Raw genomic sequence first — 19,296 nt, forward strand, 5'->3', positions numbered from 1 at the left:
AATTCATTAAGCCAGAGATCCGCAAACTCGCAATCCTTGCAAGCATCGAACCAAGGCCCTCCCCGAGTGTAATGCACCGCCTTAGGCTGCGTGGTTGGATCGTTCTCGACAACTGTATTGTGCCCTTCAAGGAAGTTCCACACAAAAGGAATAGACCCAATATCTTCATCCTCAAGCCACTGGAACCTATGGAGAAACGCACCGGTCTGAGTATTAACAATCTCAGGGGTCAAGGTTTTGTTCTTTGGATGTCCACAATTGTAAAGCACCATAGAAGACCAGTTCTTCCTCGGGTACACAGTTTGAACCGCGCCATCCATCTTACTGGTCTCCTTAGGAGTGTAATCATGTTGAACACACATGATGGCGTATCTATCATCGATCAAGTCAGTAAGTTCCTTGATATCAGCAAGGTAGAGGAAATCGCAATCGACGAACATAGCCCAACCTTGGTAATCCGACAAATGAGGAGTCAAGAAACGAGAGAAAGAGAACTCAGTGCTCTCTAACTGACCTGTTTCTCTCCAGTACAGACCTTTCTTTCTAAGATCTGACTGAACAATTGGTATGATGTCAACAGGGATTGAAGATCTCTTGGTGATCGAATGATGGCAGACTTGGTAAGCAAGATCTTCTCGTGAATCATAACCAACAAAGATCCTGAAAGGTTTCTTCTCTGAAATGCCATTGTTGCTCATTGTCATAATAATTGATGTTGGAGATATTTTTGCAACTCGGATCTGTCATTCATTTCAGTGCACAACAAAAATTAACAAAGCTATCATTTCATCACACTTTTTGTAGTCAAACACAAAAATCACTAAACAACATAGTCAATCATCACATAGTCAATCATCACAAATTATTAATTTGTATATATTTTGTAGCAAAATATTTTATTAATTATTTTGCTTAAAAACAATATATAACAACATTAAACTACATTTTTAGATTAAATTTATTATAAATTATTATTTAAAAATTTAATTTTACTTTTTGTTTCCCTTACTACCTTTAAAACTCTAGGCGATGGCTCTGCCTCTGCTAAGCTGTTTTTTTTTTATTAAATCACATAATTAAGTAGCCAGAAACAATAGATGAAGCAGCATGGATTCAAGTAAAATAGATAAATCTACAGAGAACGGTTTTTTTGGTTGAATGAAACAACAAAAAAAATCAAACTAAAACAGAAAAATGGAGAACAAAAGTTCCAGGAAATGAGGAAGAACAGAGCGAGCGTACCTGGAGATGATGATTATGGGCTTGAGAAAATGCTTTGCAGCACCGACATATATGGACATTTGTGGACAAAAATGTGGAAAACGAAGAGAAAGAGATGTGGAGGGAGATAGGACGAAAGCGACGTCTCTTAATTTTTCAAACTATTATTTTGGTTATAAATTTTTTAATAAACTTCAAACTTTGAAAGATTTACAATCATAGAATAGTTTAAAAATAACAACTAACATAAAAATTAAATTATAAAAATATATAAATGACATAGCTAATTTAGTGACTGATTATGATTATTGGGTGTATAACTTTGGATTTTGTTGGATTGAGATATTGACATTACACTTGGATTTGGTAAATATTGGCGAGCATATTTTGTTGGTGTTACTCGTATTGTGTGGTTGAGCAATACATTTGCGACTTTTAAATGGGAATCTATCAACATGAGAGGAATGGGGACTTGGGATATGTTGAAAAGAATTACAGAAACGTCGATATATTTAGAAAGACTGTGGTACGGAAGCTTTGGTGCCACTGTGTCTACAATCCAGAATTAGATTTGGGCACATTGGATTTAATGTTACGTCTTGTGAAAACAAGTGTCAGCCAAAATTTGCTGCATACGATTCGTAATGAAGAGAAATCAAATATGAAGTTGGATAATAACGGATATTCTGATCAATTAGTGAGTAAGGCTACTCTCTGGAAAGCATCGTCAAAATCCATTCTGATGTATTTCTCTTATTGTATGACAAATACATCTACGTATGTAATAATTGTATCACAATAATTCTGTATGTCTTTGTAATAACTTTTTGATTTTAATGAAATTTGTTTTTGTTGAAAAAAAAAAGAAGCTAATTTAGAGACTTAAAAAAGTCAACAGTTTAGTGAGTTAAGTATATATTCCCTTCAACTTAAATAAATTCTCGTTTAATATTTTTTCATATAACTTAAGAAAATAAATTAAAATTTCTGTTTTATCCTTCATTAATAGATTTTCTATTTTTTTTTTAATTGGTCAAGACATTAAAACTGTTTGAGTAAAATTAGAATAATTATCAAATATTTGCGTTGAAAAACTATATCGACAACTATTACTTTTTCTATTTCACTAAGAATATTATTTTGACATAATGCACACAAATTAAAAGAAACCATATAAAATTTATTTTACCTTTTCCTAAATTCACTAAAAAAATTATTTCTAATTAATAAGATCAAATCATAAGGATAAAAAGATTTAAATCTAAAAATTGCATTGAAAACATAAAAAATAATACTATTTTTGTGACAAGAAAAAAAATGCAAAAATGACACTTTTATGAAACAAGGGAGTATGAAATAAAAATTTAACTATAGAACAACAACTAAAAAAACCAAAATGGGGAAAACGTCCTATAACCCATGAGAACTATGATATTGTACCTGATAGAACCCAAACTTTATCATCGTCCTACATATCCTTTTAGAAATGTTTCTCAACCTATATATCCCTGAATTCATAGTTTTCACCTATCTCCCCATATATTTAGATCTTATCGGTTTATAAAGTAAATTAGATAGAAAACCGATCATACCAAATGCAAAACCAAAATTAAAACCGGACTGGTCTTAAAAACCCGACCCGAGATAATACATATATAACCCATTAAAAATCCCCAAATCCTCAAATCAAATCTCAGAATTTTGAAATAAAAAAACCCTAAAAACATACACTTTTTAATTCGATCTCTGAAACCATGAGAATGTTTTTCCTTTTTTTTTTTGGTCAACTAAAATGTTTTTCCTTTGTAGACCAGACATATATGAACATAAAGTCTGTGATATCATCTTTTCCAAGTCTGTGATATCATATTCGTTTTTGTGTTTTTTAACTCCCTCTATGATCTGATCGTCACCTTTTTTATATACATACATGTAAATCTGTGTGTATGTATATAAAAAAATTATTCTCTTCTTATATCTTAAGCTTTCTATAAATCCTTTGACGCCCAACACCATTGATCGTCACTCATTTTGTCACATTTCTACAAAAGTGGTTTGCCTTGTATTGGATCAACGTGTTTGATTCACGCTCTGTCATTTGTCCTTGTTTGTTTCAAATTAAAGATTGGATTTTTGCGCCACCCATTGACAAAGTTTTTTGATCTGATTTGATTGTCTTCTCCGTTATGACTAGTCCGAGAAGTAACAGAAGAAAGCCATCGATTTGATTTGTGATTTGACAAAACAGAAGAAAGAAGAAGAACAAACAAGAGATTCGATTGGGAAATATCAATTTCCAGGGTTCGTCACAAGAAAGAACGAGGAGAAAAGGGAAATGTGATTTTAGGATTTTCTAATCGGGTTGAAATCTGGTTTAATCCGGTTATTAAACTTTGTTAATCGGTTAATCAAGTAGTAAACCAATTAAACCTAGATCAATGGATAATTAGATGATAACTTTCAATTTCTTGGGGATATGACTATGAATTCAGGGATGTATAGGTTGAGAAGCATTTCTAAAAAGATATTTAGGATGAGGACAAAGTTAAGGCTATATTTGGTATGATATAATAGTTTTTATGGAGATATAGGACGTTTTCCCAACAAAAGGAGTATAACTTAAGTTTTAGTTCGGCAATTTTCATATTCTTTGTTGTAAAACATGGATGGTGCATTTCCATAACCGGTCCATACACGACTCATGTACGTCCTAGTGTTTACGGCTCATGGCCGAAGGTCTATTACCTATTTCCTATTCCTAGTCGGTTTTGTACTACGGGTTTGTCTATCCCTATATATATGTAATGAACGATTGAATCAATAAGAAGAAGAGAAAACCTCATTCGAGTTTCTCTAGTTTACAATATTCTTCAGATTTTTTTTTGTTATATTAAATTTATTGCCTCAGTAAGTTAATTATAATTTAAGTTGTTTCACGTGGTATTTCAGACTGCAAAAACGACATCCTAGTTAACAACATATATGTTCACGGAACAATAACTCAATTTGCCAATTTGATGGTTTTGACCAGACCGCCAGAGTTAAGTTGTTCGTATATGAAATTAAAATTTTAGTTAAGTTCATGTTGTAAATACGCCAAAGCACTTAAGTTCGTGGACGAATCTGTAGCACTTTGGTTGCTATAAGGCTGGTCTGTAGGACTTTGGAAGAGAGGTTCACGCGTAGAAATCGTTACAGATATCGAGTGATGTGGCTGTGCTTTTAGAGACTCTTTGATTAGAAAACAAGTTATTATCATATCTATTAAAAAGATTTGGACTTATCTTTTAATAGGAAAGTAGGTCATAGGAGGTATCCTATATATTGTGTTATCGGGCAAACATGTTGTTTGGCTGTTCAAGAAGAATTTTAGAGAACTAAGAGAATAAGCTTTTAGGGTTCTTAGGGATTTTGGTTAGATTAAGAATTGGTCAGTGACAAGTCGTGTTGACTGTGTGTAATTCTGATTGAACATATCTTGTAAGATTGTTTAAGTGATTCTTAATAAGAAAAAAAGTTCTTTTCAATATTTGATGCATATTCGTTTTTACAATTGGTATCAGAGCAGTCAACCGATGAGAGCTCTATACACGCTACAGGTTAAGATCTTGGGATAATGATGCAGTCGGGTAATGAGTTGATGATGCTTCAAAGGGCTGTGATCTTGGATGAACAAGGCTATGGTCGTTGGAAGGTCCGCATGGTTCAGTTGATCCGTAATCTAGGTGAGGATGCTTGGACGGCTGTTGAAGAAGGCTGGGAGCCTCCATATGAGAAAACCGAAGCTGGTGACAAGATCACTAAACCTAAGGCACGCTGGACAGTGGAAGAAAAGAACTTATCTAAATACAATGCTAGGGCTCTTAATGCTATCTTTGGAGCTGTTGACGATGATGAATTCAAACTTGTTCAAGGGTGTGAGTCAGCGAAAGATGCTTGGGATATCTTGCAGAAGTCACATGAAGGAAATCAAGTGTAAAAAGAACAAGGTTGGATCAACTTGCCTCCTAGTTTGAAGTTCTAAGGATGGATCCAGATGAAACAATCTCTCAGTTCAGTGAAAAAATGAGTGCTATTGCAAACGGAGCTAAGAACCTTGGAAAGATCTACAAAAATACAAAGCTGGTTAAGAAGTTAATTAGGTGCTTACCGTCCAAATACGCTGCTATAAAGCTGTTATGAGAGTTTCAAGTAACACAGATACCTTGAAATTTGAAGATCTAGTTGGGATGCTGAAATCAGAAGAGATGGAAGTTGCTGAAGAATTGAAAATCATGGCAAAGGAATTGCTTTCAAGGCAGATGATACAAGTGATCAGCTGAAGGAGATAAAGGACAACATGTCTTTGATGGCAAGGAACTTTGGGAAGGCACTTAAGCGATTTTAAAAAGGACAAGGAAGAGATTTCTCTCGCTGGAACAGAAAAGATGCCGAAAAACCCAGCAATTGTTTCAACAGGACTGAAAAGGAGAAGGATGACCATCGAAAAGAGGTACAATGTCACGAATGCAATGGTTTTGGACACTATAAACCTGAATGTCCTCTAACAAAGCGAAAGGAAATGAAATGTTTTGAGTGTAAAGCTATTGGTCACTTGAAAGCAGAATGCCCAAATCTGCAAAAAGCTAAAAATAAGTCATTCTTAAGTTTCAGTGATTTAGAGTCAGAGAGTGATGGAGAAGAAGGACTGCTCAATCTGTTTGCTTTCAGTGTTAATTGTGATGATACAGCTGTGGAGAGCTCAGATGATGATGATGAGGAAGAACCGATTCCAAAAGAGAGCTATTGTATTTTGTATGACAATTTGGTTCAGCTCTGCAATGAAAAGCTATTACTGGTAAAGGACAAACTACTGTTGGAAGCTAAGGTGAGTTCTCTTGAAGAAAGCAAATCCAAATTTTTGACTGATGATGGACTCCCTCTTTTGGAAAAAGAGGTGTATGAGAAGAAACTAAGAATTCTACTGGAAAAATACGGTTTGGAGAAAGAGAAATCAATCAGTTTGGAAAAAGAGCTTAATGAAAATCACAAGATCAGAATGTTGACAAATGGTGGAAAAAAACTGGATGAGATTTTGTCAATAGGAATTGTAGGGTCTCAGCATAGAGGTCTGGGTTACCACAAGGTGGAGACTGTTGAGCTGTTGTCTCGTGATAAATCAGTGAGTTTTGTTAAGAGCAATGAAAATCATGAAACAGAGTCAAGTATTCTGGAAAAAGTGGTACAACAGAAGGTCTCTGTAGCACCAACCAGGAACACACAACATCAACCTAAGCGAAGAGGTTGGACTAAATCCAAGCAAGGACGTAGGATCTATGAGTGTTTTCATTGTAGCAAAACTGGGCATGTCAGATCTTTTTGTTATAAGTTTAAGAACAAGATTAGAGAACTTTGGATGGCTAGGAAATGTTTTATAGACCCATTTCATTTTTCCAAAGTCTGGGTTGCTAAAAAGGATCTTTACAGTAAGGTTTCTGAACATAATGAATGACAATATAATCAAGTAATCCAGGAAACTGATGAAAACAAACTATGTTGCAATCTCTCGAAGATAATCACTATAGACGATGTTGTGGTTGAATCTGAGGTTCTACAGAAGCATGTTGCAGAACAACCTGTACAAGAAAAAGTCACAACTGAATCGACCAAATCCAATAGTGTTGACTGGAATGATGAATCGTCAATATTCTTAGCTATATCTAAACAGTTTCAAGGTCATAAGAATCACTCTGATGCAGTTGCAGTTGTTGAGCAAACCACTCATCATGTTCAGATGAATTTTCAAGAAGTGTTGCAACATTGTTGTGTTTAAAAGGTTGAACCTAAGGATATTATTACAGCTATTGAGGATTATTTTTGGTACAAGGCATGATAGGAAGCTTGTTGTGTCTTCCAACTTATATGTCTTCATCATTATTTTTATATGAATGTGCACTCACGCTGGGGGAGTATGATGAGATGATGATATTGGTGATGATGGTGATGTTGTAGCTGAATGTGGTTGAGGCTTATGGTTTTGGAAGATTCTATACTATTCACATTTGGAGCTTGAGTTGTCACATTCAAATAAAAAGGGGGAGAATGAAAGCATGAAGACTTTGGTTGCTACAAGGCTGGTCTGTAGGACTTTGGAAGAGAGGTTCACGCAGAGAAACCGTAACAGATATCGAGTGACGTGGCTGTGCTTTTAGAGACTCCTTGATTAGAAAACAAGTTATTATCATATCTATTAAGAAGATTTGGACTTATCCTTTAATAGCAAAGTAGGTCATAGGAGGTATCCTATATATTGTGTTATCGGGCAAACATGTTGTTTGGCCGTTCAAGAAGAATTTTAGAGAACTAAGCGAATAAGCTTTTAGGGTTCTTAGGGATTTTGGTTAGATTAAGAACTGGTCAGTGACAAGTCGTGTTGATTGTGTGTAATTCTGATTAAACATATCTTGTAAGATTGTTTAAGTGATTCTTAATAAGAAAAGAAGTTATTTTCAATATTTGCTGCCTCTTCGTTTTTACAGAATCAACTAATTTTCCAATGAAATTAAACATGGTTGATTTGTCACATGGCATTCTAAACTAGAAATGTGGCATATTAGTCTGCTTTGTTTTTACGGGATTTTTTTTTTCTTTTTTGATAAGGGAATTTCTTACAAACCCAAATTTAATTCCCCTTTTTGATAAGATTGACAATTCCTAGTTTTGAATACTACTTGCCAATCCTATCAAACCTAGAGAGCAACCAATCTCATAGGAAATGAACACTCTAAATGCTTAGGTGTTGTATCGATGGTTCATGCAAATTCTCTGATCTTTCTTGTAGTTTGATAGGCTACGTCAACCACAAGTCTTAAGGCCCAATGTGAGAACTAAAATCAGAACTCTTCTTTTGAAGTGTTTTACGATTGGAGGAGCTCACCACAATTAAAGTTCCGAACTAAACTGAGAGTTTTTGAGTGCTAAAAAGTGTATATTATTGCTTGAGTGTCAAAATTTTTTCATCCCCAGTACAATGACCCCCCTTATGTATTTATACTAGCTGATTACACAATCAATGCCTAATTAAGTTTCTACGCAAATCTCGCATCCTAATCAATTCGATTAAATGTGGGAATCTTTGACCGAATCCGAACTCCGAGCTAACTCGTGGGACGCCTCTCCGCATTCCAGCCTTCTCTTTGGGCTTGATGGACCGATTAATGCTACGTTCTTGGCCCGTTTAGTGTGTCCGGCCCAGGCCCCTTGCCCATTATCTGAGATGACCAATCGTGGGTACAACAGTTGCCCCCCAAGTCTCCCGAGCTGATTAGCTCGGGGCACTTTTGATTTCCAATCGACCAAGTTCGGGAAACTGAATATCCCCCATATCTCATGATTTGATCGTGGTAATGATGGAATTTGCCTTCCCGAACAAGCTCTAGGACCCACTGGGTGGCTTACACGCTATAAGAGAGGAGAAAAACGGACCAAGACTTCTCGCTTCCCCATGCAATCATAATTTCTCGGTTCTGTGTATAAAGGAAACTACCCAACTTCTCCCTTTTATTCTTAAATTTTAGTTTGCCCTTTGTTGTGTTTTGTGTTTTTCTCTCGTTTCCTTTGTTCCTTGCTATTCGCTGGAAAGTTCTTCAACTCTCCTTTCCCTAGATCAATTTCCTTCACCTTCACCCAGAAAGCATGTCGCCTTTGAAGTCTACGCCGGGTAAAGCCGTGAAACCTCTTTAGTTTTGACTTAAAGCAAGAAACTGACTACGAAGTAAGACTTCGGTTTAATTGATCCCTCGAACATTAAATCCGGAATTTCGTGATACGAAGTAAGACTTCGGTTTAATTTGAAGTTTGCGAAGTTAGACTTCGGTTTTAATTGAAATATGCGAAGTTAGACTTCGGCTTTGATTGAAATTTGCGAAGTTAGACTTCGGCTTTTTTGTAATTTGCGAAGTTGGACTTCGGCTTTTTTGTAATTTGCGAATTTAGACTTCGGTTTTTTGTTTGTTTTGCTGGTCAACCATTATTAATAAAAAATTAAAGAGAACTTTTGATTTTATTAAAATGAATAGTTGGACCCGAAGTGGGCTGCCTACGTACCCTTATCGGGATCAAGCCAACCGTAGTTCGATACAAGAGAATTAACTATAGAAAAGTTTGAGATGCAAGGAATTCCAGGACCTCGGGACTGGTTTCCCCTTTGAATCTTCCAGCTGGTAAACTCCATTGCGCACCTCGCGAGTGATTCTGTACGGTCCTTCCCAATTAATTATAAGCTTTCCTGCATTGAGCTCCTCGGTGTTCTCATAGACTTTTCGCAAGACCAAGTCCCCAACTGCAAGTGGTCTACCTCGGACTTTCGAATTATAGTAGCGAGCTACGGCATTCTGATAATTCTGCATCCTAACCAAGGCTTGATCTCGGCGCTCATTAATGACATCCAGTGTGTCTTGCATAATTTCTTCGTTCTCCGCAGCCCGGAGAGGATTCAAGGTCATGCGGACTCCGGGTACTTCGAGGTCGGCTGGGACTACGGCGTCAAATCCATAAACTAAGGAAAAAGGTGTTTCGTTTGTAGCTCGTCGAGGCGTGGTTTGGATTGCCCAAAGTACTCCTTGGAGTTCGTCTAGGCAGCACCCTTTGTGAGAGTCCAACCGTTTTTTCAAATTTGCCAATATAACCTTGTTCATTGCCTCGGCTTGTCCATTCCCTTGCGGGTAACGAGGAGTTGACTTGCTAAGCCGTATTTTCCATTTCGCACAGAATTCTTCGAACTTCGAAGAGACGAACTGCGGGCTATTGTTCGTGACGATTTTGTGTGGAACGTCGTACCGGTAGATTATGCTCTTTAGTACAAACTGTTCCACTTCCTCACTTGTCACCTTAGCATAAGTCGCTGCCTCAACCTACTTAGAAAAGTAATCAGTAAGAGCAAGTACGTACTGAACTCCTCCTGGTCCCCGATGTAATGGGCCAATAATATCCATAGACCATCTCATGAACGGGTAAGGTGCGGACACCGAAGACAGAAGTTCGGTAGGCTGATGGATTGATGGAGCATGCTTTTGACACTTCTCGCAGGCTCGGGAATATTTCTCGCAGTCGGCGACCATAGTAGGCCAAAAATACCCTTGTCTTTTGATTTTGAAGGCCAGAGTTTGCCCTCCGGAGTGGTTTCCATTGGGACCATCATGAACAGCTTGCATCAATGCTGCGGGCTCCTCACCAGCAAGAAAAGTCAGATAGGGACCTGCTGTACTCCAGCGAAAAAGTGCTCCGTTATAGACGCAATATCATGCACTGACAATTTTAAGTTTTCTCGCCGCCCATTTGTCAGCTGGGAGTTCACCTTGCTCCAAGTAAGCCCAGATCAAACTCCATCAGTCTCCTGCCCCTCAATTGTTAGTGTTCGTGTTGCCTGGAGGTTTGTCGGGAAGGACAATTTTATCTGGGCTCGGAGGCCTAGGTATTACTGGAGGTTGTACATCTGAACTGATTTCCTGCTCGTCACAAACACGTGTGACTACCGCAGTCGGAGGAGTTTCCACGGGTGAGGGGCTGGAAGTAGTCGCGCGAGCTGCTTCTTCGACAGCCGTCTTTTTCATTGCTCTAGTGACGACAGTCGAGCTTTCTAACCGTATGCTCGGGTATTCGACAACTTCGACCGGGATAATTCTTATCGTTGTCAGGTCCGAAGTCGATGCTAATGATGCCAGGGCGTCTGCAACTGAATTTTCACCCCGCAGGATCTTAGTGATCTCGAACTCCTCGAACTTCGCTGCTAATTCTTTGGTCTTTAGTCTCGTACTCCCCTAGAAACTGGTTGGTAACTAACTGTGAATCGCAAAAAGTTTGTACTCTCCGAACCCCAATTCCTACAGCGAGTCTAAGTCCGGCTAAAAAAGACTCGTACTCGGCTTCATTGTTGGATGCATTGAAGGCCAGACGGAATGATTGCTCAATTACTTCGCCGGAGGGAGAAACAAGACGAACTCCAATTCCGGCGCCTGTTTTGGATGAAGCACCGTCCACGTGTAGAGTCCATGGGACATCCACACTATGTTCAACCGAACTAGCAAGTGGGAGTTCTATCAAGAAATCTGCAAAGACCTGTGCCTTTGCACAAGTTCGAGTTCGGAACTCGATGTCGTACTCACTAAGCTCTACTGACCATTTTGCCAATCTACCAGATTGGCTTGGACTGTGAAGCACCGTCCTAAGTGGCTGTGTCGTTAGGACAACAATCGAATGCGACTGGAAGTACGGTCGTAACTTCCTCACAGAAATTACTACGGCTAAAGCCAATTTTTCCATAATCGAGTACCTCGATTCAGCTCCTGTGAAAGACTTACTAATGTAGAAAATTGGCTTACGCTCGCCCCTTTCTTCACGAAATAACACTCCGCTCGCTGCGCTTGCCAACACGACTACGTAGAGGAAAAGTGGTTCGCCAAGCTCAGGCTTTGCTAGAACTGGTGGCTCAGACGAGTAGGTTTTTAGCTTGGAGAACGCTGCTTCGCACTTCTCGTCCCATGAGAATTGCCTCCCTCCTTTTTTTAATAACTGGTAGAATGGGAGACATTTATCAGTTGATCGAGAGATGAAGCGGTTGAGTGCAGCTATCCGTCCGTTTAGGCGTTGAACTTCTCGCAAAGTCTTCGGGGAACTCATGGACAAAAAAGCGTTGATCTGCCTTGGGTTCGCTTCAATTCCTCTTTCGGTTACGATATAACCCAGGAACTCCCCTGACGGAACGACAAATGTACACTTCGTGGGATTGAGCTTCATCCCGAACAGGTTCAGGATCTCGAAACACTATTTCAGATCCGCGAGGTGCGAGCTAGACTCCATAGATTTTACCAACATGTTGTCAATATAGACTTCCATGGTTCTCCCAAGCTGTTTCTCAAACATCCGATTTACCAGCCGCTGGTAAGTTGCTCCGACATTCTTTAAGCCGAATGGCATCACCTTGTAACAATAGGTTCCGCGGTCCGTGATAAATGCGGTCTTCTCTTGATCGTCGGGGTTCATGAGGATCTGATTGTACCCGGAAAAAGCATCCATAAAGGACATCAGCTCGTGTCCAGAAGTGGACTCGACTAACCTATCGATGTGAGAAAGAGGAAAGCTATCCTTAGGGCAAGCCTTTTTCATGTCGGTGAAGTCAACGCAGACTCGTGATTTACCATTTTTCTTTTTAACAACTACGGTATTGGCGAGCCACTCTGGATATTTCACCTCGCGTATCTGCCCAGCCTTCACTAGTCGCTCTACCTCTTTGTTGACAATTACGTCCCGCTTGGGGCCGAGCTTCCGTCGCTTCTGCTTCACGGTCTAAATGTCGGATCTACATTAAGCTCGTGCGAGATGATCTCGGGTTTTATCCCCTGCATTTTGTCGACTGACCAAGCACAAGTAGTAATGTTTTCCTTTAGAAAACGGATCAAACTAGTTCAGAGCTCGCTACTCAAACCTGCCCCTATCTTGATTTCTTGATCCGGAAACTTTGGATTAATGAATATAGCCTCCGTGAGGTCACCTTGCAGCTGCTTCCGAACTGGATTCTTGGCGACCTCCAGTTGTGGTTGCTATTGGATCAGGAGCTTGTGGCTTGAGAGGTAGCAGCCTCTCGCGACTCTCTGGCTCCCCAGGATTTCCCGAAATCCTTGAGGAGTTGGGAACTTGACGCACTGATGGTATGTAGATGGGACCGCCTTCATCTGAAACAGCCAAGGTGTCCGTCCCTACTATAGCGTTGTAGGCAGCAGGTCGGTCGAAGACCGTGAACTCCATCATTTTAGCTATACCTTGAGTGGAAACAGGTAAAGTTATCGCTCCTAGTGACATCGAAGTTTCGCTAGTGAACGAGACCAGTGGAGACGGAGGTCCTGCGATGTGCTCTCTTCTGATGCCCATCCTAGTGAGGGTTTCCAGAAAGATTAAATCGACCGAGCTCCCGGTGTCTACCAAAATTTGGCACACTTCATGGTTTGCTACGTCAAGTGAAATAACAAGTGCATCATCGTGAGTATCTAGATCCTCCGTTTCCTTCTCCGAAAATGTGATCTCAGGTAGATCGCTCGGAGCGAAATTCGCCCGTTTAGGTGTCGGACTCGCGAGCTTGCGCTGATGGTCTTTGATTGCTGTTATCGAGTTGCGAAATAAACGCGAGCCTCCCATGATTATGTCTATTCGTTTTTTAGGACCTGCATCCTCTTCAGTTTGCTTTAGCTTTTTTGGTGGAGGGATACCGTTTTTGGGTCCAACTCTTCAATCGAGACTTTTGGCATTTAGCCAGACACAAATTTTTTAGTAAGAAGGTGCATCAACTTCTTGCAGTCTCGAGTTGAGTGGATGTTGGTTTTGTGGAGTTTGCAGTACGTATTCTCGTCCCGGACTCATTTATTACTTAGGAGCACTCCGCCCTTGGAGCGCGGTGAAAATGGTTGTTTGGAGGGTGAACTCTTAGGGGAATCTTTTTGAGGAGATTGGTTCACTGCAAATGTGCTAGGTCCGGACTTCGAAGTTGAAGGTGGATTCTTTTTAGCAGGTGCTTCGAATCGGGGTTTGCTTGCGACTTTATGTTTTAGTGCAGCAGCAGCCCTTTCTTCCTCTGCAATTATCCAATTCGAAGCTTGGTGTAGTGCGTCATGGATGGTAGGGAACTGATTTACAGTCAGCTCCTCGCGGAAACGGGATTTGTGCCAAAGGCCATTTTTCAGTGCGACCAAAATCAGTTGAGTCAGAAAGCCCCGGAATCTGGACCTGAATTTTTTTGAATTTTGTTATGTATGACCGGAGTGATTCTCCGGCAGCTTGGTTGAGGTTCCAAAGCTGGGCGTCTGTTACCGCGGTTTTAATTAAGCTAGAATACTGCTTAATGAAAGAAGTTGACAGCTCCTTGAAATTGTTAATGGAGTCAGCTGTCAAGGATGCGAACCAAAGTAGACCTGGTCCACAGAATGTTTCTGCGAACAACTTGCAGTACCCGGCGTCTACTTCATGAGGCTTGAGGTCCACGCGGCTAGCTGTTAACAAGAAAGTTTTGAGATGACTGGTCGGATCCCCTTTTCCTTCGTAGCTCGAGAATTTTATCTTGCCAGTGTCTTTGACGCGGACTCGAGCTACTTGGTCAGAGAAAGGAGTTCGCTTTGACTCTTCGATCACCCGAGAAATGTCCAGTGCCGAAGTGGTTGCACTGTGCACCATGGATCGCATGTCGCGGATCTCACTCTATATCTTGTGGAACTCGGGTATGGAAGAGTAACCCGGAGTCAGGTTCTCTTGCTGGACACCTCCTCCTACAGGGGGAGGGATCCAAACTGGAATCCCGGAGGACCCAGCAACTTCATCTTGAACCGGAGCATTACTAACCCCAGCCAATGGTGGTGCTGACTAAGGAATTACCTGTGGTGGGAAAGTACTCCCTGGAGTTGCTAGCACTGTTGCCGGCTGCGAAGTGACATGTGGAATGGAGTCGGTAAAGTCTAAAGCACGCCGTCATGGGTTTTGATTGGAGGACAGGAGGTCGACCCGATCGGCATACGCCTGATGAGAGGCAGAAAGACCGGCGATCGAGCTTGAGACTGCTTCCAGTCGGGTAGAAACCTGACCTTCCAAGCCATCGAAACGCTCGAACAGAGCAGCGGAAGCAGCTTGCTGGCGGTCGGACTTTTCTGTCAGATGCTGCAAAAGCTTTTCGATTGTTTCTAGAGTTACCTGATTAGCAGATGCTTGGGCCATGGTAGAATCTGTTCGATGAGGATTTGTGAAAAAACGTCGGAACTATACAGAGTGTAGGTGATGAAGGCCCTCCTTCTAGCGCCAAATGTGAGAACTGAAATCAGAACTCTCCTTCCAAAGTGTTTTACGAGTGGAAGAGCTCACCACCGTTTGAGTTCCGAACTAAACTGAGAGTTTTTGAGTGCTAAAAAGTGTATATTATTGCTTGAGTGTCAAAAAATTTTCATTCCCAGTACAATGACCCCCCTTATGTATTTATACTAGCTGATTACACACAATCAATGCCTAAATAAGTTTCTACGCAAATCTTGCATCTTAGTCAATTCGATTAAATGTGGGAATCTTTGACCGAATCCAAACTCCGAGCTGACTCGTGGGACGCCTTTCCGCATTCCAGCCTTCTCTTTGGGCTTCATGGGCCGATCAATGCTACTTTCTTGGCCCGTTCAGTGTGTCCGGCCCAGGCCCCTTGCCCATTATCTGAGATGACCAATCGTGGGTACAACAGTTTCCCCCCAAGTCTCCCAAGCTGATTAGCTCGGAGGACTTTTGATTTCCAATCGACCAATTTCAGGAAACTGAATATCCCCCATATCTCATGATTTGATCGTGGTAATGATGGAATTTTCCTTCCCGAACAAGCTCTAGGACCCACTGGGTGGCTTACACGCTATAAGAGAGGAGAAAAACGGACCGAGACTTTTTGCTTCCTCATGCAATCATTACTTCTCGGTTCTGTCTATCAAGGAAAACTACCCAACTTCTCTCTTTTATTCTTAAATTTTAGTTTGCCCTCTGTTGTGTTTTGTGTTTTTCTCTCGTCTCCTTTGTTCCTTGCTATTCGCTGGAAAGTTCTTCAACTCTCCTTTCCCTAGATCAATTTCCTTCACCTTCACCCAGAAAGCATGTCGCCTCTGAAGTCTACGCCGGGTAAAGCCGCGAAACCTCTTTAGTTTTTCTTAAAGCAAGCAACTGACTACGAAGTAAGACTTCGGTTTAATTGATCCCTCGAACATTAAATCCGGAATTTCGTGATACGAAGTAAGACTTCGGTTTAATTTGAAGTTTGCGAAGTTAGACTTCGGTTTTAATTGAAATATGCGAAGTTAGACTTCGGCTTTGATTGAAATTTGCGAAGTTAGACTTCGGCTTTTTTGTAATTTGCGAAGTTGGACTTCGGCTTTTTTGTAATTTGCGAATTTAGACTTCGGTTTTTTGTTTGTTTTGCTGGTCAACCATTATTAATAAAAAATTAAAGAGAACTTTTGATTTTATTAAAATGAATAGTTGGACCCGAAGTGGGCTGCCTACGTACCCTTATCGGGATCAAGCCAACCGTAGTTCGATACAAGAGAATTAACTATAGAAAAGTTTGAGATGCAAGGAATTCCAGGACCTCGGGACTGGTTTCCCCTTTGAATCTTCCAGCTGGTAAACTCCATTGCGCACCTCGCGAGTGATTCTGTACGGTCCTTCCCAATTAATTATAAGCTTCCCTGCATTGAGCTCCTCGGTGTTATCATAGACTTTTCGCAAGACCAAGTCCCCAACTGCAAGTGGTCTACCTCGGACTTTCGAATTGTAGTAGCGAGCTACGGCATTCTGCTAATTCTGCATCCTAACCAAGGCTTGATCCCGGCGCTCATTAATGACATCCAGTGTGTCTTGCATAATTTCTCCGTTCTCCGCAGCCCGGAAAGGATTCAAGGTCATGCGGACTCCGGGTACTTTGAGCTCGGCTGGGACTACGGCGTCAACTCCATAAACTAAGGAAATAGGTGTTTCGTTTGTTGCTCGTCGAGGCGTGGTTTAAACAAAAAAAAAAGACAAAAAAGAAAAACAAAAACAAAATCTTGAGATGTTGGTTATAAATACAATCATGGAAGATTTAGTTAACCTACATGAGGTGAAGAAGATATTGATCCAACATCATTGGGAGGATCGAGCAACAACTTGGAGTAAGAAGATGAAGATGGTGAAGAAACCTAATATTGTTTCATCCCATGTGAGGTATGGTCGTGTTACGGATTCTTCGTTTAGAAGACGTGGGAAGCGTTCCTTTGATCACGGAAGAGCTAGGTTGGTGGGGAGGGACAAGTTGAGTGGAAAGAAAGAAACTCATGCCTCTAGTATGAAAACAGGAAAGAGGAGCAAGTTGAAAAAAGTTTAAATGACCTTGTCCTCAAGGTCATTCTTTGGGGGTGGGGTATGTAACGCCCGCGTCCCGCGATCCTAAAGAGGGGCAATCGGTTTTAAGGATCATGAAAACTAGATAAGCTTAATTAGCTAAGATAGCTGAGCTGAGCTACACCAGCTGGTACACTAGCTAGCTCATCTGGACGAGCTGGTCGACAGCTCAACTTAGCTCGGTGAACTGATCTGGTGCTGACCCAGCTGGATGGTCTGGTCAGCTAACACTCGAGCTGGAGGAGTGTGATAGCTCGGTAGCATGAGCGGTCACCATCAGAAGGGTGCGACTCTTCAAAGAGATGCAACCCATCGAAAAGGGGCGAGGAATGGGCGTGTCATTTCATGGAGAACACCCATTGGCTTTCTATATAAGGGATGGACGCCCAGCCCATTCAACACACCATCATCCATCCATTTTTCCATCTATTCCTAAGAAGAAAAGGGGGTGCGGCTCGGCGAGTACTTCGATACTCGTCCGAACTGATGCGCATGATACCTCTCTACCGATGGTTCAGCGATAGAGTCGAACTGATCGCAGGATGATCAACGGTTCGATCATAGCGTCGAACTGATTGAAAGGTCAGCGACGATCCGCTCCAATGGTTGGATCGATCGAGGGTTGATCGATGATTCAATCGCTAGTCAGATCGGGTGATCAAATGATCGACGATAAGAGTCGTAGTTTAGATAAGTATCGGCCTGGTCAGCGGTTGATTGGTGATTCGATTATGGGGTCGGACCGTTCGATCAGATCTGGCTCTGATACCAAGACCGACAAGTCGACAGAGTTCAATGGTATGACTGATGGGTCAACCAACGGTACGTCTGGTGCAAAGCTTCGGGCACACGAGTGGTTCGGGAAGCCTATGGCGCAACCGATCACCGTGCACCGAAAGGACTATAAGTCGCCATCTCTAATGTGCAAAGCCTATGGGGTTGGTTGGTTGTATGGCTAAGTCACAAAGGGGTGGGTTAAAGGTAAAGTTATATTCCGCTGCGTATAAAGGTTTACAAAGCAAGGCCACGGGCCAAAGCTAAGTAAACGTGTTAAATCGATGGATGTTTGGTTGGGAATGGGGCCGAGCGAAAGCCGTGATCGCGGACGCCGAGACGTCCAGGACGGAGTCTTTTAGGGTATTGATAGGCTACGTGTGTGGAGTCTTAAGGCCCAAGAGTGTGAAAAAGCCTACTCCATTCTACGTTGGTTGAGTCTCGGGTTTTGGATGTTGTCGAATAAAAGAGAGAATCTACTCCATATTTATCCTTGTTGTTTTCTCTCATTTTTATTATTTGTGTTTACCTTGTATCTAAAAACTAGATAGATACAAATCTTTTATTGTGTTTTTCTATATGTATGTCGATGTAAACCAAAGGGAGATAATGAAGAAAAATAGTTAAAGTCTTGTGTTCTTATATACTCTGATTGGGACCTTATCATAGTTGTGACAAAGTATATTTATACCGGGATGATGTAATAGAGCTTATGAGGGCCATCGAAGTTTGTTGCTTCTTCGCTTGGAGATAGAAGCTTCTTTATAGGATATGAAAAATTATCATAAGGGTCATCAGTAGGAATTATAATCATCTCATGAAGCATCTCATTTATCATAAAAAAAATTGTAGAACTTCAACATATATGAGAGAACAATATGGAGGAGAACACATGAGAGTTGAAACACAATTTGGGTCCGTACGTAGACGCTGTGACACATTTAAGCAACTCAAAATAACATGTTAAAACAAGCAAAAGAAATGGTAGAGAATAAAAAGGGTGTCGCAGCCACTATTTTTTTTTGGTATTGCCGGTGTTACCGACGTCGCTAAAAGACGAAGCGACAATAAAACTAATAAAAAAAGTCACTGCGACTACTTTATGAGATTGCCGTTGTTAGTTTCCACATGCCTGCATATCAAGTTATGTGTATTTTTGTGTATTAGAATAGGAATACATATATTCTTCAGTGTATATAAGGAAGCTTAGTTAATAGCCCCCAACGGCTATATTGTACATCGACTCATATATAATCTTGTCAATACAATGATACCAGGCATCGATTGGATTAACCTAATCAAACATGGTATCAGAACTAGTGCTCTAATCAGCCGCCTCTTCTTTCTCTCTTATACAAAAAAAAAACAAAAAAAAAAAAAAAA

General features: G+C 40.8%; 1 protein-coding gene across 1 annotated transcript in view; it reads right to left on the reverse strand.

The window, feature by feature from the left end:
* LOC104780247 (protein CDI-like) overlaps window positions 1-1,290 on the reverse strand; it is a 5,715-nt gene extending 4,425 nt beyond the window's left edge. Inside the window, exons 1-2 of the mRNA XM_019244295.1 lie at window positions 1,243-1,290; window positions 18-740 (exon numbers count right to left, since the gene is read on the reverse strand). Of these exons, the coding sequence (XP_019099840.1) occupies window positions 18-704 (687 nt within the window). The 5' untranslated portion in view covers window positions 705-740; window positions 1,243-1,290. The remainder of the gene's footprint in view (window positions 1-17; window positions 741-1,242) is intronic.

Source organism: Camelina sativa, chromosome 4 (assembly GCF_000633955.1).
Source record: "Camelina sativa cultivar DH55 chromosome 4, Cs, whole genome shotgun sequence".
Taxonomy (NCBI): Eukaryota; Viridiplantae; Streptophyta; class Magnoliopsida; order Brassicales; family Brassicaceae; genus Camelina; species Camelina sativa.